At 34.9% G+C, this 25,856-nt stretch overlaps 1 protein-coding gene across 1 annotated transcript; it reads left to right on the forward strand.

Moving 5' to 3' along the window:
• The first annotated feature begins 2,135 nt into the window (after positions 1–2,135).
• On the forward strand, positions 2,136–21,452 carry LOC115973104 (protein ACCELERATED CELL DEATH 6-like). Its single transcript, XM_031093617.1, has 3 exons — positions 2,136–3,013; positions 11,576–12,108; positions 20,645–21,452. Exons 1-3 carry the CDS (start codon positions 2,179–2,181, stop codon positions 21,299–21,301), a joined length of 2,025 nt encoding a protein of 674 aa, XP_030949477.1. The 5' UTR covers positions 2,136–2,178; the 3' UTR covers positions 21,302–21,452.
• The last annotated feature ends 4,404 nt before the right edge of the window (positions 21,453–25,856 follow it).

A 25,856-nucleotide genomic window follows, 5' to 3' on the forward strand; every position in this document is an offset into this window, starting at 1 on the left:
TATTCCTCTTTAGACAAGGCATCAAACCAGTTTTAATTGGTAGCTCTAAATACCAAGATTAACTTTATGAACTGGCAGTGGAATTCCAAGCATCAAACGCAAGATAGAAAAAAAAAAGTAGGGTGGAACTTTTAAAGTTTGGGTTCTCAGATGGCAAGTTAAGTTGGGATTCCGTTCCTCCAAAAAAAAAAAAAAGAAGTTGGGATTCAATTGATTTTTATTATACTGAATTTCCTACGTTTATCGATGTGAAAATGAGTTTTAAGTGTTCGAGAATGGTTTACATATCATATGGTTTTAGAATATGGGTACCTAAGCTAAATTTTGATGGTTATCCAAAAAACGAAATCCGAGTAAAATTAGTAATTAGCTATTTATATCCTAAAACAATTTGAATGAAACAAAATAATGGCAAGTAGTATAAACATAGATATTATACATATAGAACCCACACATGTGGGACTCACACATATTGTGAAAGAGATGTACTAGAAAATCATCTCATAAAATACTTTTTCCTATGAAATATTGAAAATCATCTCATAAGATACTTTTTCCTATGTAATATTGAGAGTGTGTGTCAGAGAGAGAGAGTTTGAGAGCTGGGTTAATCACTAATGACGACAACGACAGAAAGGAAGTCCCAAAGAATAGGCACTGGCTTTGTCATGGACGTTGAGAGTCATTCGAGCTCTCGAGATTTTGGATGTAGAACAGACATCATAGTCTTTCCTCAAGTAGAGAAATTGCCAAAAGTTAGTGTGCAAGAAATCTAGGAAATAAAATAATGCTAGTAAAAATCATTGGTGACAACGACATAATTGCATGAAAATTGGTGACAAGGGAAATGACACGAGGAGCAAAACTCATCACCCATGGCCACAATCGAATTTGCTTATTGAAAAAATTTCCTTTATTCAGGCCTCGAAATCTTTGTTTTTTTTTTTTTTTTTTTTTTTTTTTTTTTTTTTTTTTCATTTTTAGTCATTTTTATTTCTATTGTAACTTTTAATTTAAAAGCGAGAATAATATCCCAATTTGAGGAGAAATTATAAGATCCACATGGTGGATAAATGATGTGGTCCATCATTTCACTAAAAAACTTCCACTTGTTTAGAATTGTTAGTTAGAAAATTTTTTTAAACAGAAATTAATTACTGACTCAATAATTTTAAACAAGTGGAAGTTTTTTAGTAGAATAGTGGATAAATGACATGGTCCACTAGAGAACTGTATAATTTCTCCGATTTGAGACGTCTCCTAGAGAGTAGAGATAGTAGGATTTTATTTTGTAATTATCTCAATTTTACCATTTTTGATAATTTTCCTATTTTGCCACCTAATTTTGTGCTTAACACGAATTAGGGTTTTAAGATGTTTTCTTAGTCACTCTAGGAGCGCTTTAGGGTTTTATAAGCATCTCCTAGTAGCTTTAGGATTGCTTTTCTATTTGAACACATTGTAGCCTCCAAGATAATTTAGTTTTCAATTAATAAAATTTCAAAGTTTTCTCTAATATTATTTTGGTGGATTCTAGTCTCTCTTCTTGTGGATTTTGAGGTTATTTTTCATAAGCAAACATATTTTATTTATTGTGATTTTCTAACTGCTTCAATTTGTTCACAAGTGAGAATTAGATCAAGTTCTCGATGTATCTCCAATTGGAGGAGCCTCTGGCAACGGCATTAGTCAGATTCAGGTCCGTCCATGATGGATAGCTGAATCTAAATAAGCAAACAGTTGTGTATGGATAATTTGGTTGTGTAACTTAGAAATGTGTAACTGTATAAGCATGATTCATGACTCTGGTTATAGTTTATTACCTATTTAATTAGGCTATTTTAATGTCAAACAAATAATTGAAACGAAAAGAGAAAAATCAACACAATATATATTGATATTTAATTTATTTGTAAGTGGAATCTCTTACACGGAAGGGGCAGCTTTGATTCGATACTTATGTTGCCGAATTGCTCAACCTTTTGCTCTTTATTTCGGCAATTCCTTTGTCCAATTAACAAGCAATTCGGATACCTGTAACTGTAACCAATATTTTTCCGGAAAAACTCTAAAAAAGTTAGTGTACCCGTTTTTAGTTCTGAAAGTCTTTGGCAGGTCTAGCGAACCTAATCACATTTTGATTGACATTAGTGAACAGCAATTACCTGGAAGTCCTCAATGCCGAGAAAACACTCCTACTCATCCCCAGAGGTTCATCATGTTCCAAAACAGGTTCTTTATATTGATGCTGAAATGGAAAGAAAGCTACCGAAGGACCTAGAAAAAGTTGAGGAGTCTGAAACTGTAACGGAGGAAGAGATAGCAGCAAGACCAGAACGAAAATTAGAAACTTCAAAGACCAGTACTGATGTTTCTAGAAGGGCTGCAAACATGCATCCTGACTTGTACATGGCTGCAAAGCGTGGTGACACTGACTTCATAAAAAATCTTAAAGCCGAGGATTTGGAACGTCCTGTTTTCCAAAAAACTCCCCAATTGAATACAGTCCTTCATATTGCTGCAAGCTTAGGTCACTCTCAGCTTGTGGAAGCGATGCTTGAAAACTCCAGTGGCTTTTGGATGGATACAAACTCTGCTGGTGAACTTGCTGTCCATGTAGCTGCAAGTTGTGGGCATTTGTCCACGTTAAAAAAATTGGCCTGTGTCTCTGGTAGTGTATTTCTGGAGTTGCAGAATAATGAAGGGAATACTCCCCTTCACCTGGCCTTGATGAACAAATACAGTGAAGTGGATTTGGTTTTGAAAACTAAGTACAGTGAGATCGCTGGTTTCTTGGTTGAAACAAATCCAGAAGTGTCATATTGTCCGAATAACGAGCACAAATCTCCTCTATATATGGCAGCCGAAGCAGGGGATGCGGAAATGGTGAAGCTCATGATAGAAAAAGCAGATGGAATTAATATGGCCATGGTAGAAGGAGGAGGTAGAATTCTGCTGCCATTTGATGAAGTCAAATTAATTGCTCACGCTGCCATTACTGGAAAGAACATAGGTAAGTTTACTAGCTACTTCACTATATTTCATTTTCCAGCCGTTTCCATGTTTTTCTCAGCCATCCCAATTGATAAATTATGATTGTTACAAAACTTTTGGGTTATTAGAAAATAATGAATTTAATTATTTAATCTAACACCAATAAATTTAGTGACACAATAAATTTTACAAAGTTTTTCACAATTGTTGAGATGGTAGTTTATGATTAGTGTATAATACAATGATATTATTGATGGTTGTTATGATCTTGGCGTTCCACATGGATTAAGTGTAAGTTTAACTATGTGCCTATAAGTTCTTGGGCACCCTCCACTTACAAGCTAGTGAATTTTACCCATGAGTTCCTAACAATGGTTCTAATGAAAGTGAAGTTGCACCATGGTTTTAAAAACCGGTTTTTAATGGATTTTACTAGACCGAATTGGTGCTGAGTTCCTGGTTAAACTGGTCGGTCTGGTCTAGTTTTTAAGACAAAATATAAATCATTAGAAATAATATAATTAAAGACAAAGTTTAGTTACAAAATTGGTTGTAACCTAAGACTACAACCTTACTTAATATCTTTTTATTGGAGGTGATATTTGACAAATCCATCATTGGATTACATCTTCTTCTTATATCTTTCATGCTTGCAAAATTTCTAGAAAATTAAAGGTCAATAGTTATGTCATCAATAAATTGTTTAAAATGGAAGTTTTGTAGTTTAAAATTATGCATAAAATATAAGTTTATATATCATATAGTAAATAATATCTAATGAACACAAAATTTGACATGTGTATTAAGAGTGTAAAGAACATATAATTCAACAGTTAGATTTTCAAAATATATAGTAATTTTTATTTTACCAAGTAAGGTTGTAACCTTAGGCTATAACCAATTTTGTAGCTAAAATTTATCCTATAATTAAGACTATAAACTTTTTTTTTTTTTTTGAGAGAAAGACTATGAACTTTATATACAAACTATGAACCTATTTCTTGAGTAAATCAACAGATGTTTGATATTTTTTTGGGGGAACAGATATTTAATTATTTCTACTAAATTAAGCATAAAGTTTTATATTATCTTTTTATTTGGAGAATCTACTTCGATTATATTACATGTCATTAGAAAAGACAAAGTGCAAATAGTTAGAAATAATATGATTAAGACTATGAACTTTATATGCACACTATGAACCTATTACTTGAGTAAAACAGATGTTTAATTATGTATTTATTTATTTATGGAACAGGTGTTTAATTATTTCTACTATATTAAGCATACAATTTTTTATTATCTTTTTTTTTTTTTTTTGAGAAATAAACACACACACAAGAAAGAGAGAAATTGGTTCTAATACAAAAGGGTTTTATTATTTTATTTGAACTGCACGCTATATTAAATTTTCTTTTATCTTTATTGGACTTTGTTTTAATGATATCATACCCAATAAATGGTTTCTTATATAAATATATTTAAAAAAAATTAATTTTATATAAATAATTGGTGCCCTACCTATAAATAATTAATTAATAAACACACTATGTTACATGGCATTAGAAAAAAGAAGTTATGAAATATAAATTATTGAGATTAGTATAATTAAAAATATGAACATGTTACTTTTGTGAATTCTAAAATATTTAATTATTTCAAATAATTTAAGTGCACAATTATTTTTTATATTCTTTATTGCATGTATTATTAATTTTTGTTTCTTTATTTGATGGTTTTTATTTCCTTCTTTTTTTTCCCAAAGAAATTAAACTTGAGGAAGAATGCCTATATGTAGATGGTTTTTTAACTGCCATGTAGTAGATTGCTTAAAAAAATCCTGCAAGTTGCATAAAAATTCCTATTCTAAATCATTTTTTTCCATAATAAGTGTTATAAATAAAATTTTTCTTGAATAAATTTTATTAAAATAATCATATAAATTCCTTTTATATCAATAATAAGTGCATTGTCTAAAAATAAATAATTAATATATGAAAATTGTAAGGGCGGGTTTTGGATCCTAAGCCCAAAGATGAATGGATTCAGGCCCAAAGAGCTCAACACAATGAATTTATAGAGAATGAGCTTAAAAGCTAGGCTTTAATGGAACAAACAACACGCACAGTGGATCAAAGATATTTAAGAAAGAAAAGAAAGACAAGTTCTATGCAAGGAAATCCTTCCTTGGCGAAGTTCGAGGAGAATGATTCTGGAATATAGTTCTTTTAGACTTGAATACAATTTTAGTTCTTGTTGCTACAGTGTTTTTGTCACGACCCAAATCCATGGAACATGAATTTTGATACATGACTAACTTGTTGAACTAATATCACTCAATAAACATGATTAATTTAAACATAATTCAAAACTCCAAATAAACAATGCTATTGATAAATCTCTTACAAAAATCCAAACTCCTCAAATGTAGAATAATCTCCAAAATACAATGCAATCTAAAGTGGAAAAAAAAGAAATAACTAATAATCTTTTAAGACTTCAAGTATTATTGACTTTGCCTAAAACTCCCACGCTCTACCTTGCACCTTATTAAGCAATCCAAAGGTCCTGTTCCCCAACCAACTTTAATCTGAAAATTGTAATTGATGGGGTGAGCCACACATCCAGTAAGTAATTATACACAATATACAACAGAATAGAGTCAAGCAAAACACGAGTTTGATTTCACAATTTCACTCAAAATATTTGATATAGTTTTCCAAACATATAAAGAACCACTAAACACATGTATATAATCAAATCTTAAAGTTATTCGAAAACACATACAGATAATTGATCAGAACACAGTGTCACATATACACATATTCTCAACATCTAACCCCTGTTGGTGAGGGATCAACACATATTCTCACATACAATCCTGTGAGCGGATTTACACACATATCTGATATCTCTGATCAATTCTAAAAACACTTATTTTAAATCACATATCACAAAGCAAAGTTTATACAAAATAAAATAATTTACTTGATATTAACAATTTCTTTTCATATACAGAGGCATATCAAAGATCACAATATTGAATAGAATATAAATCAAAGGATGCTTGACTCTCTTAGGGAATGAATAAGAACTAAAGAGTTTATATAAATATCTTTTTTTTTCTTTTTTTTTTTTACAATTCTTGAGTAAGTTTGAAAACCCCATTTTGCTAAAAGAAATGTCTTAAATACCATTTGGAAAATATGACTTTGAAATCGCTTAGTTTTAAATAAACTTAAAGGACAAGAACCTTTTAGAAAACTTACTTTGAAACTCAATTATTTTCTAAAAGTAGTTTAGTTTAGAAATCATCTTTTAAATGAGACTTAGACGTTCAAAACTTCATTTAAAATTCAAAGTTTCTCTTTAAACATTATTAAAAAAATCGAAGTTTCTCTTTCAAAATTGTAAAAATGCTTTTGATAGACTTTAGAAAACATAAGCTTAAAAACATAACTTTTGAAAACCTTTGACATCTAAGAACCTAATGAACAAAATTGTGCATATTATGCATAATTACTTACAGCACTTGAATCACTTTGAAAGTCCAGCTGAAACACCCTCCAAATAGTCTCAAAATACTCTTAGATGGGACCCAGAATCAATCATGGAAATTACTTAATATCCTCCACAAAATATAAATCTTACTAACCTATACAAACTGACTCACAAGTAAAATACTTTGCTGAACTAAATGATAGCACTAATGCCAAGCATCTCTACCCAAAAATGTGTTTCCTTGAATTTATCAAACCCATAGGCAGCAGCTAATACTTTAAGATTTAAATATATAACCCCAAAGAAAACTGTGGGCCGAATCTATTATGACTTTGCTCCAGGACTTAATTTCATTGACCCTAATGGATTTAATACCACAATATTTGGGATGAAATTACAATTCGGATAAAAGAAACAAATTTGTCATTAACCTTTTAAAGAATAGTAGACGTGTTGAACCTTAAGTATCATTCTGATTGGAATTAATCAACACCTAGGCTATAGACCATTAAAGCTACAATAAGAAGAATAGGATCCTGACAAAAGTGAGAGATAACAAGTGACATAAGGGTGGGGTTAGGTGCAAAATTTCCAGCAAATTAGAATTAGAGTTACGGCAGCCCAAAAATTCATATGGCCCTACAAAAGTGACGCTAGCCTTATACATGGGTTTAACAGTTTCGGCTTTTGCTCAGGGGTCCGAACAGTGACAATCAAGATTTCAGAATAATTGAAACCACGTAAAACCATAATCTAAGAAATTACCAATTCAAAACTCTACACACCACTAAAGTTTCTTTCATAATAAAATTCTAACTCCTTAATTCTTGTTTCTAACGGTGAGAAATCATACCTTGAACAATCTGATTGCCCTTTCACTTGTATGTGCTATAAACTCCAAAGAAAAAACCTCTTAGCCTCTTGATAAAACCCTTTCTATGAAAACCCTGATTGTCTCTTCTTCTACCCTGTAGTTGTAGTAAAGATGTGGACTTAGTGGGGTAGCGGGCTGCAGTTACTAATAAAAGAAAACCTATGGCCCAACAATTATATTTAAAAGAAAACTTAATAATAACCTCAAATAAAAAAATATGCGGGGTATTACAGTTTTCTCTTCAGATTTTCCGATCCCTCCTCCCTGGAGGCTCTCTCACATTATATTACTCCCTTTAGATGATCTTGGCCCTTCATTTGTTGATCATCTAGGTCACTACTTGAGTGCTTGTTCCATTAGGCACCTTTCCAAACCCCTTGTGAGTTGTGGCAGTCGAAGCAGCACTGTTTAGGGGTCTTCTCCACATAAATGTAGTTAAGAGGTTTGGTGGGATGCATTAAATATGGTGGCAGCCACCATTCCTTCAGTCACATCAGGGCTAACCCCTTCCTCAAAGCTCTATCTCTAAAGCATGCCTCCTCTGGTGATGTGCCACTGACATGCCTTTGCTGTCCAAGGGTGTGACCTCTTCGGCATGATGATGGCCCCTTTTAGCCATGGGTATGACACATGGCGCGATTACCCTTTTTTTAAATTCCCGTAGCCCGCAAAAATAAATGCATTTCTCTATTAGCAAATGTCAATTAATTAATACATTAACATAGAGAGCGTTTGGATTCGGCTGAAAAAAACTGCGTTTGCGTTTTGTTTGCTTTTTTTTTTTTTTTTTTTTCACGCGTTTTGGAGCGTTTTGGGTGTTGCGGCTACTGTTCATGCACTGTTCAATGAACAGTAGCCGCAAACTTTGACTTTTCAAATTTTTTTGGACCAATCACAGCACATCGTGTACTGTTCACGGACCCACAAATTTCACTTTTCAGCAACTTTTTCATTAAAAATGGGTCCCACGATACTATTCACACATTTAAAAATTATTTCGCTACAGTGTTTTTCAGTTTTCAGTTTCAGTTTTCAGTTTTCAGCTGTATCCAAACGGACCCATAGATGCGAAGTTTTGATAAGATGGAAAGTTAAATGAAAAGAATTCACATTTTCTTCTCAAGCATAGAGTTTAACAAATGTAGGTTTTTTTTTTTTTTTTTTCTCTCTCTTTTATTTTTTGTATAAATATGAAATTTGATAATTATTATAGTATATTATCTATTTACCGGTTAAAGAAAATACGAAATGATAAAGTTCTTATAAAATGTTTAAATATAGAACAAAAAGAATTTAAACTCAACTAAAAATATTTATTAGAATAAAAATAAATCTAACGACACAACTTATTCTAATTAGATTTGATTATAAATTGCATCTAATTGGTATCAAATGTAATCTGATTGATACGAAGTTTGGTATAACTATTAAGAACATAAAAAACATGTAATTTGACAATATTTAGTACATGGTATCAACATTATCAACATATTTTTATTGGAAGTGAATTTTGACAAATCCATTATTGCATTATATTTTCTTCTTATATCTCCATGCTTGCAAAATTTCTAGAAAATTAAAGATCAATAGCTATGATATCAATAAATTGTTTAAATTGCAAGTTTTTGTATTTTAAAATTATATATAAAATATAATCTTATAAATCATACAGTAAATACTATTTAATTGATACAAAATTTGACCAGTGTATTAAGAGTATAAAGAACATGCAATTCAACTGTTAGAATTTTGAAATATGTAGTAATGTTAATGATTGTTAGGACATATGTGAATCATGTTATGAACATATGTCATTATAAAATTGGCTAATCCTTTGACAAAACGCATTTTACTTGTAAGTGGGTAGATCTAGGATGTATTTAATACTTCAAGGAACAAGATTTCAAGTTCAAGTGTTAAAACTATGCAAATTTGTCCAAGAATCAAGTAAAGAAGAGTTGGATTTTAAAGATCGACAACTAGTATCTATCGAGGTTTAAAAAGCTGCTCTATCTCGATGCTAGACAGCTTCTCGATAGATAAGCTATCTGTCGAGATTTATGAAAAACAGATTTTCAACTCTGATTTTCATCCAATCCATGAGTATGTGTTTAGGCCTTCTTTTCTCACAACCCTAAATATATATAAAGATTATTTTAAAGGCCGTCAAAGGTTGCACAGTTGTGTGAGTGTGAAGCAAAGTTTCATTCATGTAAATTGTGACCAGAGACAGAATTTGCCCTAGTTCATCTTTCTCTTGAAGAAGCTGCTGTTTTTGTACGCCGATAGGTTTTGTGACTAAGAAGTTTCGTGATCTTCATCGTCTGGATGAACTGAAAAACTTTGCGGCCAACATTCTTCTTAAGTTGGTGATTAAGTCGAGTATTGAGATCCGCACATCTATTGGTTAGTCACGTATTCGGAGCCGTGCATTGAAAGGAGAGTTTGTCACTAAAGAACAAGTCTAATTGGGTATTGGGGTAAGGTTTTAACTGTAGGTTGGTATAAGGTACTGGGATTCCTTTACTTGTAACCGCTTGTTGTGATAATAGTGAATTCTCGGGAATGGTAACCTTAAAATCACCCGGTGGGGTTTTTGCCGTGTTAGTTTTCCCCATTCGTAAACAAATCACCGTGTCATTTAATTTCCGTTGCATACTTAGTTACTTAGTAATTTGTTTGTACTATCACGTGCTTTGCATGTTAATTAATTTAATTAATTCACTTGGCTAAATTAATTGGTTAATTTATCACAAGGGGTCAATACATTTTTGGCCTATCAATGATATTGAGTAAGGTTGTAATCTCAGGCTACAGCCAATTTGGTGGCTAAACTTTGTCCATATATATATATATATGAGTTGGGTTCAAGTTACACCTGGTATAACTCTAAGTAATATTACACACCCAATAACTTGTTATTGAGTTAATATTTTGAAAATCTAACCGTTGAATTACATGTTCTATATGTTCTTAATATACATGCCAATTTTCATATCAATCGGATGCTATATACCATTTGATCCACAAACTCATATTTTATGCATTATTTTAAATTATAAAAATTTGAATTTTAACTATTGATTGATGATATGGATATTAATTTTTGATCACTTTGAAATTTTGCAAGAATAAAGAATATACAAAGATAGTGTAATCTAACGGTGGATTTGTTAATATTCGCATCTAATTAGAAAATATTGAGTGATGTAATATTATTTAGAGTTACATCAGGTGTAACATATAATTTTACCAAATTTATGTGAACAGTTAAAAGGCAAATTACATATTGGGATCAAATTTTAAAGCTTATTGAAATCAAATATGATTTATTTATTTTTTATAAACTTTGTATACTCAACGAGAAATTAAGGGTCCATTTAGTTGGAAGGATGGAAAAGTAAGAGGATAGAAAATAGAGGGAGGATGGAATGGAGGATAGAAAAGTTTTTAGTTTTCCTCATTTGTGTTTGATTAAGAGGGTGGAAAAGTGGAAGGATGAAAAACTTTTCGGTTTAGTTGAAAATAAGTTTTGTATAAATTTATCATCACGTCCCTCTTAAATAAAACAAAAAGTAATACATTATACTTTTTTTAAAAAAAATTGTGTACAGATGAAAGTGGACATTTCAAAAAATAGCATAAGAAATCATTCAAAAGTATTTTCTTAAAAAAATAATAAAAATAAAAATTAAGAAGAAAAAAGAAGGAAAAGAAGAAGAATCCACCATATGACAAAACCAAAGAAAGAAAAAACAAAAACAAAAAACAAAAGGTCAGGCGTTACAAAGGAAAATTCAAAAAAAAAAAAAAAAAAAAAAAAAAAAGCTAGAAATGTTAAAGAGGTGGGGGCAGTTTTGTCCAGATGCTTTTCTCACTTTTCACTTCAATTTTCTCTCCAATTTGGAGAGATTGTATTTTGCAGGGGGAAGAGAGAAAACTTGTGGACCCAACCACTTTTCTCTCCCCCTCTCCCTCTCAACCAAATAATAGAAAATGTCATTTTCCACCATATTTTTCTCTCCTTATTTTCTATCCTCCCTTGATGAGTTTCTTTTTATTTATTTTTTTTCTTTTGTTAAATCTGATCGCTTTGTGGAGGAATCTAACAAAGTTGATTGGATCAAGATCTTTCTTATTTCTTATTTCTTATTATCATCAAAGTTTTTAATTATGGGTGAATGATAGTTCATTTTTATGTACCAGATGTGTTGGATAGTGTTATGAGTGAAGGTCCACATCGCATTAAAGATAGAGACAGCAAGGGGATGACACCTCTTTCCTATGCAGCACACATAGGATACCTTGAAGGGGTTCGCTACTTTTTAAACAAATTTGTAGATTACATGTACGAAAGTGACCGGAATGGCTTCTTTCCAATTCACACAGCATCCAGTAGAGGACATATCAAGATAGTTCAAGAGTTTATCCAAAGATGTCCAGATTCGGTTGAGTTGCTCAACCATCAAGATCAAAACATTTTGCATGTAGCTGCTATGAGTGGGAAAGCCAAAGTGGTAAATTATATGCTCAAAATGCCTGAACTTGAAATGCTTATCAATGAAAAAGATGTAGATGGAAACACATCTTTACATTTGACCTCCAATGGTGGGCATCCTAAGGTCGTGAGCATTCTGACTTGGGACAAAAGAGTTGACTTAAAGTTGTTGAACGATGAAGGCAAGACAGCTCTCGACATTGCGGGAGAGTATAGTGGGAAGGTGCCCTCGTTTCGAGAGGTATGTGATCCTTGAAATTGTTATATCTTGTCTAGATTTATGACCTGTTTGGATTAAGGAGAGAGTGATGGAGAGTAAGAAAGAGTAGAGTAGAGTTGGCTGTATATTAAGCTAATTTTCGGCCAATTTTACTCTAATTTACTCTCCTCTATTCTCCTTTCTTTCTCTCAATCCAAACAAATCATTAATGTATTAAGATTTGCTTTTAAAATAAGTAAAGTAATTTTAATTACCCTAAAAAAAAAAGTAGAGAAATTTTAATCCGACTTATATTAAACTTTCTTGTAGTGGGACTGTAGGTGTAGGAGTATAAGTAAAGTCATTCCAAGATTAGTCTATCATTGGTCTAGAGTTAGGATCTATATATATCTCAATGGACTCAAATAAAAATAATGCCAACCAACGGTGTTTTTCTGTGCACGTAGCTTGTTAGGTCAAATCATATAAATTTTTATTAAGGATGGTTACAAGTCGGTCAGGTCGAGTTTGATATGAATTTGCTATCTGACCCCAACTATTTAGGTTACATAAGTACCATCGACTATTCTCATATTAAAAAAAAAAAAAAAAAAAAAAGTACCACAGACTATCAAGTGTAACAGCTATCGAAACTGTCCGTAAGTGGACATCAAGTGGGCAGATTCATCCCAATCAGGTCACTAGTTTGGGCCAAGAGTTTTGGGACATAACTTAAAATGAACTGATAGCCCAAATTAATGGGCTTGCTACTTGTATTTTTTTTTTTTTAGAAAGAGTTCAGGGACTTTTATTAAGGAAGGCTCCTTAAATCAGCCTGAAATACCGGTTCAACATCTGGTGGAACATCCTCCATCCAGACTAAAAAATGGGGCGAAAGAATTGCTCTTCTTGCTAATGAATGAGCAACTGAATTACAATTCCTACGTACATGCGAGAATCTCGCAATCACCCTCAAGAATTACTCTATCAAGACCATAGTCAAGAGCTAGTTCTAGTGCTTTCCTTGCTGCCAATGCCTCTACTTCAACCACTGTACCTGGGAGGGGAATCTGTTGAGAGGATGAAACCATGATGAGCCCGTTCTCATTTCGAATGGCTACCCCTATGCCAGCCCGCTGTTCCTTCATGAAGAGAGCGCCGTCGAAGTTTATCTTATAAACTGAGCTAGGTGGTGGCTGCCATTGCGAAGAGCTGTGTCTTGTCAATGCGGCCCCTGTTCTAGTCTGAGCACTCTGAAACTCCTGCAGTTTGTTTCTTGCTTGCTGCAGCACTTGGTCCAGAGGGATTGATCCTTTACTAAGCCGCAAGTTGTTTCTCTGGTTCCACAAAAACCACACCACTATAAAGAATAGTTTCGGGTCCCTGTTTTCTGCAAAAATACATCCCAACAAGTCTATGAAATTTGGACATCGTTTAAAACCATCCACCTTCCATACAAGCACCTGTTCCCAAAGAGTTGAGATTTTTGGGCACTTGAAGAGAGCATGTTCACCATCTTCCACTTCAGATTGACAAATGTCGCAAGTTGCATCAGTAAGAATCTTTCGCTTGACCAAGTTCTGTTTGGATGGTAAAGCATCACGGCATGCTCGCCACACTAAGTTCTTAATCTTGCTTTGCACATTCATCCTCCATATCGCCTGCCAGAGTGGTTTAATCATACCTGGGTCAGATGGGCCAGGTAGGTGTTGTTGAGCTTCTATTTGGAGAAAGCTATACCCGGATTTGACTGTGTACTCTCCGTTAGGAGTGTGGGGCCAGATCAACGTATCATCTTGCTCAAATCTGCATATTGGGATTGTCCGGATAAGTTCTGCTTCAAAATCGAAAAAATATCGATTTAATAATTCATCTCTCCATCCTCTGTTTTCCTGGTCAATAAGCAGAGTAACTCTCATGTCTTGCTCAGCCTGCAAACACGGTGAAATTATTTGGGGTTGGTGCTTACTTGGAAGCCAATTGTCACCCCAAATTCGTGTACTCTTCCCATTCTCAATTCTCCAGACCGATCCTTTTTTGATAACATCCCTCCCATGGATTATACTCCTCCAAGCGTATGACGAAGAAGATGGTACTAAGGCTTCCATGATCGAGCTATTTGGGAAAAATTTCTCCTTAAACACCCGATAGAATAGAGAGTTTGTGTCATGGAGTAGCCGCCAAGTTTGTTTTGCTAGGAGTGCATCGTTGAACATTGCTATATCCTTAAAACCCATCCCCCCCTGGTTTTTGGATTTGCACAGCTCCTGCCACTTAACCCAGTGTATTTTTCGGCTATCACCCTTTTGGCCCCAAAAAAAATCTCCTTATCAGCGCTTCAATATCCTAGCATAAACCCACAGGGAGTTTAAAACACGACATCGAATATGTAGGTAGAGCATGAGCCATTGCCTTAATAAGGATTTCGCACCCTGCTTGTGATAAAAGTTTGCCCTCCCAGCCTTGCAGTTTTTTCCATACCCGCTGCTTGATGTTATCAAAATATTCCTTCTTTTTTCGACCCACAGAAGATGGCAATCCCAGGTATTTTTCATAGTGTTGTACGATAGGAACTCCGATGGTGTCTTTGATCAGCATTTGCATATCCTGTGAAGTAGACTTATTGAAAAAAAGATTTGTTTTGTCCCTATTTATCTTCTGCCCCGATGCTTTCTCATAGGCTGAGAGTATCTCCATTAGCTTTTGGCATTCATTCACCGTTGCCCTACAAAAGACCAGGCTGTCATCTGCAAATAGCAAATGGGTTAATTTAGGGCCACTTTGACAAATTGAGATGCCCCGAATATCCCCCACAGCTATAGCCTTTTTGATCAAACCATGCAGCCCCTCCGTGCATAGAAGAAAAAGATAGGGAGATAGTGGATCGCCCTGTCTAAGTCCCCTAGTTGGTGTAATATGCCCTTGTGCTTCTCCATTGATCAGGATTGAGTAAGTTGTTGAAGTAATACACATCATCATGAGTTGGACCCATCTCTCGTTGAAGCCCATTTTTATCAACAATTTTTCCATGAATGGCCATTCCACACGGTTGTATGCTTTGCTCATATCTAACTTTAGAGCCATAAATCCTATTTTCTCGGAACTGTGGTTTTGCATGTAGTGCAAGGTCTCAAAGGCCACCATAATGTTATCCGAGATGAGCCTGTCCATCAAGAAAGCAGATTGATGCTCTGAGATTAGTCCTGGCAAAACAGACTTTAGTTTATTTGCCAAGACTTTTGAGAAGACCCTGAAAAGCATGTTAGATAAACAGATAGGTCTATATTGAGAGATAAGTTCTGGGTTCTTGACTTGGGAATGAGTGTGATGAAAGAGTGGCATAAAGATTGGGGCAGGGAGCCGGTGTTCAGATAGTGAAGGATCGCCTCACTGACATCGGAGCCTACAAGTGACCAATAGCTTTGGTAAAATAATAGTGGCATTCCGTCAGGCCCTGGGGCCTTCAACGGTGCCATCTCCTTCAAGGCTGCTTCCACCTCAGCTACTGAAAACGTGTCTGTCAACTGGGTATACATGTCTGAAGTTACCAAGTGTGGTATTTCGTCCAACACCTCATCAAAGCTATCCGGATTTGCTGAAGTGAACAGTGACTGATAGAAGTGAACAGTGACTGATAGAAGTCAACCACTATGTCAATGATCCCCTGTTTTTGTGTGCACCACCTGTTATTATTATCATAAAGCCCCTTTATATAGTTCCGTCTCCTCCTTTGTGAAGCTTTTGTGTGAAAAAATTTTGTATTTCGATCCCCGTCCTTCAGCCAAGATACATGAGCTCGTTGGGCCCACATTTTTGCTTCTTTATCCATCAAGTCGTTGATATCCCTTTCCAATGTTCTCATCCATACCGTGCTACCCCCTTGTATAGCCCTTCTCTCGGCTTGTTGTAGTAGTTTCCTTTTTTTCTTAAGCTCAGCCCGTATACTTCCAAAGTTCATCTTGCTCCATTTTGTAAGAGCAATACCACACCTGTCCACCTTGTTCAATAACTTGATAGACCGTGGGTCAGAATCCCCACTCCTCCAAATTGCTTCTATAGTGTCACTGCATCCACTCTCTATCATCCACATTTGTTCAAAACGGAAAGGACGCTGTTGGTAACTCTCCATGATCTCTGGAACAACCCACAAAGGCTTGTGATCAGATGTAGTAACATCTAAGTGATAAACCTTAATGTCCGGGAATTTTTCAAACCAATCGTTCATTGCTACCGCCCGGTCTAGTCACTCTCACATTGTGTACCCAGCGTTGTGTTTATGCCAGGTAAATTAAGGACCAATGTAGCCCATGTCCATAAAGCCACATTCATCCAACACGTCTCAAAACGGTTGCATTTGACTGTGAGGTCTAATCCGTCCCCATCTTTTCTCAGATTGTTTGGTGATTTCGTTGAAATCACCCACACAAAGCCAAGGAGCCGACCCACGGTTCTTCAAAGATCTCAGTTTTAACCAAGCTTCATGTCTATCTCATGTATCCGGCTCTCCATAAAAGCCTGTAAATCTCCATTCTTCCTCAGTGTTCTTCTTTATCGTAGTGTCAATGTGATTCTTTGAAAAAGTTTCAACTGTGAGGTCAAAATCTTCCTCCTAAACAACTACCAAGCCCCCTGACTGATTCCTCCTAGGGGCTATAAACCTATTTTTGAACTTCAATTGCTCTTGTACTTGTATTAGCCTTGTTTCATCTGTCCATGTCTCGGCTAAAAACACGATGAAGGGATCTTTAGCCCGAACCAAATCCGCGAGCTGATCAACTGTTCGTGAGTTCCCAAGCCCACGACAGTTCCAACAAAGGAGACTCATTGCTTCTGGCAGGGCTGGAGTCCAGCCGCCACCAATATCTTCTGGTTTTCTTTTTCATTTTGTGAAACCACCCGTTTTTTAGTTGGTAACCCTCCATGAATATTCCCTTCTTTCAAAGTACGTTTCCGCCCCACCTCTTCCTCCATGATTGTGTCAGTTCCAATTTTAGTTCTCACCTGACGTGTCCAATTTGCAACTTTCTTACCCACTGCAGGCTGTGAGTGATTGGAAATATCAGATAACATTGCTGTGGGCTGATTTTTAGGAGAGATAGTTGTGACAGGCTAGGCAATATCTTCCTCGGATTAAGACATAATATCCCCTGCTTTCAATATCTTTTCCTTAAATACCTCCTGGTTTTTTGCCCGAAGAATTTGTTCTGCAGAATCAAATTTTTGTAACTCTTGATCAATCTCCGACAATTTCGCCGAAAACAATTCATCCTTATTTATGTGTTCCTACCGTCTTGAAAATTTCAGCCCTCCTTGATTTTCATGGTCCGTATCTTCCGTTGACAATTTAGCCATAGAGCCATTTAATGCCTCCGAAAAAGGAAGGAATTATGACATTCCTCAGCTTCAGCACATACCTTATCGGGATAAGCATTTGTGACTGTTGAGGCTGTCTCTGGAACCGCTGTAGCTGGTGGTTCAGGTGGTGGAGCTGATGGCACTATCGTGGAATTCCCATATTTTTTTGAGTAGAGACCTGGGACAACCACTACATTTTTCCGCGACGCCGAGAAGGGTGGTGCACGTAGCCACGAGCCAAACTGTTGATCTTCAGTGGATAGGCTTCCTTCACTATCAATCCAGCGTTCACAATCTCTATCATTGTGTGTGAGACGCCCACACCAGTAGCAAAAGTGTGGTAGTCTCTCATACTTGAAAGAAATCCGATGTTTTTGACCATCTTCCAAAGATATGATCCTTCCTCGGCAGAGAGGTTGTGTAATATCTATAGCTATTCTCACCCGCACGAAACCTCCACCATCTCCATCTGGTGCATTTTGAGGTCTACAAATCGTTCCAATGGGCTCACATATTTTTTCCGCTACCTCCTGGTTCATAAATCTCGAAGGAATATTGTGTACCTGTACCCAAAAAACAACTCTGTTAAAATCCATAGTTCGTATATTGCTGTCCTTCTCGTATCGTTGTAGCACTATCAAGTGCTTATCAAAGCTCCAAGGTTCACTAGATAGGATCCGTTCCATCTCATATTTGTTATCAAACGTAAACAGTATAACGTGTTCGCCCATATTTGTAACTTTGAAACCATTTTTTGAACGCCATAATGGTTGGAAAGTCTTGGCAATGGCATCTGTATTGAGCGCCCGTTTCGTTAAAAACTCGCAGCTAGACAGAACTCTTCTACTGCCTGTTCTTTCTTTAGACAAAGACTAGGTCCCTCCTTCTCAGATAAAGAGAGACCAATCCAATGTTTTGTAAGATCATCCATGAGAGACCAAGAAATTTTTTTTCCACACCGTATTACTGTTTCCCACTCCCCAAAAAAAGAAACCCACAAAACCTTTAGATAAACTTGTTATCTGAAGGTACAAGACAGCCTTCCGAGGAAGGGACGGCAATTCTACTCTCTAGGAGAAGTTTCAGAGAGAAACTTTCGCTAGCTTGCTACTTGTATTAATGGTCTGCAACTGCTTTTTATGTTTTGTGCCTGGGTCATTTCCAACCAAAAATAAATAAATTTCAAGCTGGAACTGGCATTGGCTAAAGTTAAATTAAAATTTGAGTAAAGAAACATCATGTCCTAAAAATTAAAAATAAATAAATGTCATTCAAATCCTACCAGCTGTTTCTAAATTAAAAAAAAAAAAAAAAAAAAAAAAAAATCCTACTGACTAAAAAAACTCATGGAAAAGCAATCTCATATATTTGAATGGTAGATGTAAACCTAGTGAAAGAGCTCATGTTGATTCCTTGCGATTTTTTTTTTTTTCGGAGGAAAGAAAAAAGAAGGTTCAATTTGGAAATGATCCTTCTTTTTTCTTTCCTCCCAAAAAAAAAAAAATTTGTGATTTTTATTTCTCAGAATCTCATATTAATGTTGAGGAAGCACAAAATTTGGGATTTTCATTTCTCTGATTTTACTCATTTGAGTGCTTGAAATTTTCAATAAATAAAATAAATAAATAACACTAAAAGGAATCTGAGAGAGAGAGAGAGAGATTGTTGATATAATTTTGGGATTTCATTTTTGTTTTGTTATGATTTTGGGTTGAAAAAGAAAGTGATTGATGGAAAGAGAAATAATTTTCTGTGAGAACAAACGAAGATGGGGAAAGGGCTAGAGAAGAAACAGAATTAATTAATTAATTAAAAGAAAGAGAAGGAAGAGCTTTTGCAGTGGGACTAGCTCTAGAAAATAGAATTTGACCTTTTGACTTCTGCCTTAGAAAATAGAATTTGAAAAATACATTCTAGGTAAATGACTTTTACAAATACTGAAACGTATAACAAAATACTTTTTTTTTTTGCCTATGTAAATGATTTTATGCATTCTCAATGGAGGTTCCAAATATAGGCTTAGTGGGGTGAGAAATTTCCTCAACCGACGTTTGACTCACAACCTGGTCTTTAAAAGAAAAAGGATAAATTGTAAATTACATCACTAAAGTTTGGCAATGATTGGATTTTATACTCTGAAATTTCAAAATTTGGATTTTACCTCTCTGAAGTTTGTTAATGTTTGGATTTTACTTAAAATTTACCCCCTATATTCTAAGAGTGTTTGGATTTTACTCGCTAAAGTTTTAGAGTATTTGGATTTTACACCCTAAAGTTTCAGAATTTGGGGGTGTAAAATCTAAACAACCCTAAACTTTAGGGAATAAAATCCAAGTTCTGAAATGTCAGGGTGTAAAATCCAAACACCCAAAATTTCAAGAGGTAAAATCCAAATTCTGAAATTTCAAGGTGTAAAACCCAATCACCCCCAAACTTTAGGGGTTTAATTTGCAATTTACCTAAAGAAAAAAGTTTGGTTACAAACTTGATTGTAATTTAAAGCTATAATTTTTATCAAAAAAATTATTACATATTTTGAAAATATAACTATTGAATTATATGTTATTTATATTTTTAACAAATATGTTAAATTTTGTGTCAATCAGATGTTATTTATTATTCGATTTATAAAATTATTTATTATATACAATTTTGAATTACAAAAATTTGAAATTTAAATATTTGATTAATGTACGTAATTATTAATCTTTAATCTTTTGAAAAGTTTACAAGTATAGGAGATATAATAAGAAAATATAATTTAATAATATATTTATCAAAATTCATATCCGATTAAAAAATATATTAAATGAACATTAATTGTAATTTAAGGTTACAACTTATAATCAAGTTTGTTGCCAAATTTTGTAATCTTAAAAATAGCTTTGGGCTCGTGGACTGCCATCAGCTTGACCCATCCTTAGAAATTGTTTGTGGCCTCTCCATTTGGGTGGGCATGTCTCTTAGATCTATGAGCAATTAATCTTGATTTCTAGGTGCTTCTTCTTCTTCTTCTTCTTCTTCTTCTTCTTCTTCTTCTTCTTCTTCTTCTTCTTCTCTCTCTCTCTCTCTCTCTCTCTCTCAACCCTTAACATATATAAATTATAAAATTGTATTAAAGCTCAACTTCAATTCTGCAAAAACTATATAAAATGGGGGAAGATTATATATGTTGTGTTTGACCAATATGGTCATGACAAAATGTTTGTCATTTATCGTGCAGCGATTAACGTGGTTAGCCTTGAGACACGCCGGCGTCTCACATGCTCCTTGTCCAAGCATGGACAAGGATAAGGAAACCATCACTGAGAACTCACAAAGCTCAAAGCCAAGGCAGACACCCAACATGGACAATTACAAGGATAGGGTCAACACTCTATTGGTGGTTGCAACACTTGTGGCCACTGTAACCTTTGCTGCAGGTTTCACTGTGCCAGGCGGCAACGATGACTCTGATCCAAACAAAGGCATGGCAAAATTCCTACGACACCACTTGTTCCAAGCATTCATTATCAGCAACACCATAGCTATGTATAGTTCTGTTACTGTTGTTGTTGCACTCATCTGGGCACAATTAGGTGATCTCAACTTGGTTATTGCTTCCCTTAAGTTTGCCGTGCCAATATTGGGACTAGCTCTTATTATGGTCTCCTCAGCATTCATGACTGGTAGTTATTTAATGGTGAGAGGCCTCCACTGGCTTGCTTCTATCGTTTTGATCATTGGATCATTCTTCCTCCTTATCCTCACGTTACTATTTTTTCCACTATGTTTGCCAAGTTCCTTACCACATCCTATTTTTCGCTACATTGTCTACTACCCGTTCTGCCTTTTGGTAATAGTTACTAGGAGTAACACTAATGATGGGGAAGAAAAATAATCTCTTTTATTTAATGCATGTTGTATTGTATATTGTGTGCTATATATTGCTGAACTCTGGTCATTTAATAGGGTGTGTATTGTTACTAATGTTTTATAAAGGACTCTCACTGTACTATTAATAACTCTTTATTGATTCTTATGAAAGCTTCTATTCTATTAATATCTGACGAGTGAAATTTTCTTGTTCGAACTGTTTTTGAATTTAGAAGTTGGTTTGGATCAAAGTCACTATTAATTCTTATATTTCTTTAAGTTGATATTAATTTCTCATTCTTAATGCAATAAGGATCATAATTGCTATGGGACAGTATTATGATCCATATGGGCCATATTTAAATATATCATCAATTCATCATATAACTTTCTCAAAAAAAAAAAAAAAATCATCATATAAATCCTTGAGTCTCTCCAAAATTCAACCTATAATTTGTGTAGCCTCAGCAAAATAAAATCTTCAAACAGTTCCGAATAAAAGGATTTTGCATGTGGACTTATTGAATTGAAACATTAGGTAGAATTAAAAATTGCATGAGAGAATAAAATATAAATATTAGAAACATTAGAAAAACAGACAAATTAAGCTGCAAGTGCAAGACTTGAATCAAACACACATAAATGTGCAAAAATGAACTCAAACATAAAAACGGCTTAGACAGTGAGAACCAAAAAACTAATTTGATTTTTCATTTTCATAGAGAGAGAATGAATTTGGGTGTCCATCAATGAAAATTTAGCTAAGAGAAATTGCCTCAAATTATTATTTTACTTGGTTGTCAATTTAAGTATTTTTTTTTTTTTTTTTTGGGTTGTTGTAGAAGAAAAGTTTATTCATTGCCAAAGAAATAATTGACATTTCTTGTCAAAAGAGTAATACTATATTTCTTGCTCACTCATTGTCGAATCTATTAAGGGGCAAAGGGTGCCATCCCCTCCCAAAGATTTTCAAAAATCTCCTATATATTTTGTATTTCAGATCTTAATGGTGAAATTACTCAAGGATTAGAGTTCCATCACCATGGCCCCCCAAAGTTGAAAATATTTCTGAGGAGTCTTAGACCTTCATATATAATGACCCACTAGCACGTAATGAAAGAGGAAGAAGCCAAAGCCATATGTTCAGTTCTTAGTCAGATTCAGATCCTGGTTCAAAAAATGAGCACAACAGCTACTTAACGGTAATATATCAAACGGTGCCGTTTTTTCATTTAAAGACAAACAGCATCGTTTGGTTAAGTAGCACGACGTCGTTTTGTTTTAGATGAGTTTTATGTTTTTTGTTGAGACCAACACGACGTCGTTCCAAGCTTCCTTCCTCAACTTTGTTTTCTGGCTATCAAGACTACCAAACCAATCCAAATAACTTCAAACTGACCTAGATAGATTTTGTAACAAACTTGATATTTATATAATCTGTTAGGAAAGTGAGTTTCAGATTCTTATTGGGATTAGACCCACGTGATCAATTGTAGAACTCTATAAAAAGAGTCTTAATGTACATTTTATCATGGCAAAAATACAAAATTGACCCTCTAACTTTCAATATTTTTCATTTTAGTCCTCTAACTTTCAGTTTTGTCATTTCAGTCCTCTAACTTTTAATTATTGTCAATTAGGTATTTTGTTAACCATCTATTAAGTGTTTCCGTTAAATGAGTAAAACGACACCGTTTTGGCCCTTTTTTAAGAAAGAAAAAAAACCGAAGTTGAAGAATCTGTCTGCGTAGAACAGAGCAAATAGAACATGAAGAAAGGTAAAAAACCCAAGTGCTAGATCGAATTCTGGATGCAAGAGACTGTGAAGAAGTTAGTAGCTTTATCTGAATCCGGCGAAACCACGGCGCCGCTACCACCAAGCACCAGCAACGTTGAAATCGGAAGCTACCTCTTCGACTTTCTCTTCGCTGCTCAGGACGCTTCCACTTCATCACTCCTCTGGGCCATGACTCTCCTCGACTTGCATCCGGAGGTTTTGGCGAAAGTGCGTGAAGAAGTCAAGTTGATATGGTTGCCGAAGTCCGATTCTTTGATAACCGATGACCAGATAGCGCAAATGAAGCACACGCACATTGTTAACTCCTTCACAGTCTCTTGCATCCTGAAATCGATCAAGCACGTGGGTTCTTTTCCTTTCTTCATGTTCTCTTTGCTCTGTTCTACCCAGACAGCCAAAGTTTTCCTTTCTTCAACTTTGTTTGCTTATTTAACAGGAACACTTAACAGATTGTTAACAAAATACCGAATTGACAACAACTGAAAATTAGAGAACTGAAATGACAAAACTGAAAGTTAAAGGACTGAAATGAAAAAAGTTGAAAATTAAAGGGTTAATTTTGCATTTTTGTCTTTTATCATTATGCTTGGAATGCAAATAATTCTAGAGAATTCTATTCAATACAATTCTCTCTCTCTCTCTCTCTCTCTCTCTCTCTCTCTCTCTCTCTCTCTCTCTCTCTCTCTCTCTCTATATATATATATATATATGTTAAGATTTGAGCTTTTCTTCCAACCTTTCATTTTTCTATCACGGTATCAAAGCTAATTTCCATGGCTTCCACTGCCTCTACCACTGCTTCCTCATCAAGCACTAGCTCACCTTCCATATCTCACATTCCATCTTTACAATCTCCATTACTACTCCTCTCAAACGTGTCAAATCTGATGTCAATCAAGCTTGATTACACAAATTACATTCCATAGAGGCATCAACTTGTCACCATTCTTGAAGCTTATTCACTATTTGATCATATTGATGGCACTGTGCCTCAATCATGTCAATTTCTCCTTGACAATCAAGGACTTTTCTATTGTGAATGTGAATCCTAAGCATTCAGCTTGGAAAATCAAAGACAAGGCCATACTTTCTTTGATAATTCCACTCTAACACCACAAAGTTTCTCCCTAGTAGTTGGAATCACAAGCTCTAGAGAGATTTGGAATACTTTAGAACAAAGTTTCTTCTCTACTTCAAGAGCCAATATTCTCGATTTGAATCTGGAATTGCAAAGCCAAAAGAACGGAAGTGACACTATAAATGTGTTCTTGCAGAAGATAAAGATTGCAAGAGACAAGCTTCTTGTAGTAGGAATTGTAGTTGATAATAAAGAACTTCTCTGCATTGTTCTTCGAGGCTTGCCCAAGGAGTTTGCACACTTCTGCTCAGCTATACATACAAGAAGTGATCCAATCACTTATGAGCAACTCTCCATTATGTTGCAAAGTGAAGAACTAGCAATGGCTGAGAATTTTGAGGCTATTCCTTAATCTTTAGCTATGTTTGCTGCTAATTCAAGGCCAAATGTAAGCAATACTTGGAATCAAGGTTCTAGAAGAGGAAGGGGTCGAAATGGCTCCAACAAAGGAAGAGGTGGTGGCAGATAACAATAACAGTGGTGGTTCTTCTCATCAGAATTACTCTCCACATCAAAATCAAACTAACTCACACTTTGGAAATCAGTCCTTAAGAACTAATTCTAATCGTCCTGTGTGCTAGATTTGTGGGAAAACTAGTCACCTTGCACTGGATTGCTATCACAAGATGGATTTTTCTTATCAAGGCAAAAATCCTCCAACTAAACTTGCAGCTATGACAACTGCATCTAATGCTGCTATCACCAGCAACCAAGATCCATGGTTAGCTAATTCATTGTGAGGAATGGTCAAGCACCTCACAACCAACTCGAACAATCTTTCCACTCCATCTCAGTATAAGGGTGCTGAACAAGTCATTGTGAGGAATGGTCAAGCACTTCCAATCAACAATATAGGTAACTCCTCTATCTACACCATATACCACAAGTTTATTCTTAGAAGTGTCTTATATGTCCCTAGGATTGCTATGAATCTGTTGTCTGTGTTCAAATTTTGCTTTCACAACAATTGTTCTTGTCACTTTGATGCTAATGAACTCAAAATTCAGGATATTCTTATGGGGAGACTCCTCTACAGGGGCTTGAGTGAGAATGGTGTCTATCCTATCTACTCAAAGCTTCAATCCAGGCTTCCTTCATTTACTCATCCTTCAATCACTTCTGTTCATTCTGCCTCTTAGTCCATCCCTGCATAGTATGCTCCACATTCAGCTTTCAACATTAATAGGTCAAATAAATGCTTGCTATGGCACCATAGACTAAGTCATCCTAGTGATAATGTTTTACATTCAGGAATCTCAGTTCTTGAACATTCTGATGTATTCAAGTGTACTTTTTCTGTTACTTCACATTGTAAGCATTGCCTTAGTGTTAAGATGCATCAACTTCCCTTTGTAATATCAAATTTTCAATCTGAATCACCTCTTGAACTCATTCATTGTGATGTGTGGGGTGGGGTCCTGCTCCTGTTATTTCTGTTTATAACTTCAAATACTATCTTATCTTTGTTGATGACTATACTAGATTTGTATTGGTTTATTTACTTAAGCTCAAGTCAAATGTCTTTAATATCTTCAAATTTGTCAAAGCCACAGTAGAAAATCAATTCAATCTAAAAATCAAGACATTTAGGTGAAATGGTGGTGGGGAGTTTTCTTTTAAAGCCTTTGCTGAGTTTTGTTCCTC

This window comes from Quercus lobata, chromosome 1 (assembly GCF_001633185.2).
Source record: "Quercus lobata isolate SW786 chromosome 1, ValleyOak3.0 Primary Assembly, whole genome shotgun sequence".
In the NCBI taxonomy this organism is placed as follows: domain Eukaryota; kingdom Viridiplantae; phylum Streptophyta; class Magnoliopsida; order Fagales; family Fagaceae; genus Quercus; species Quercus lobata.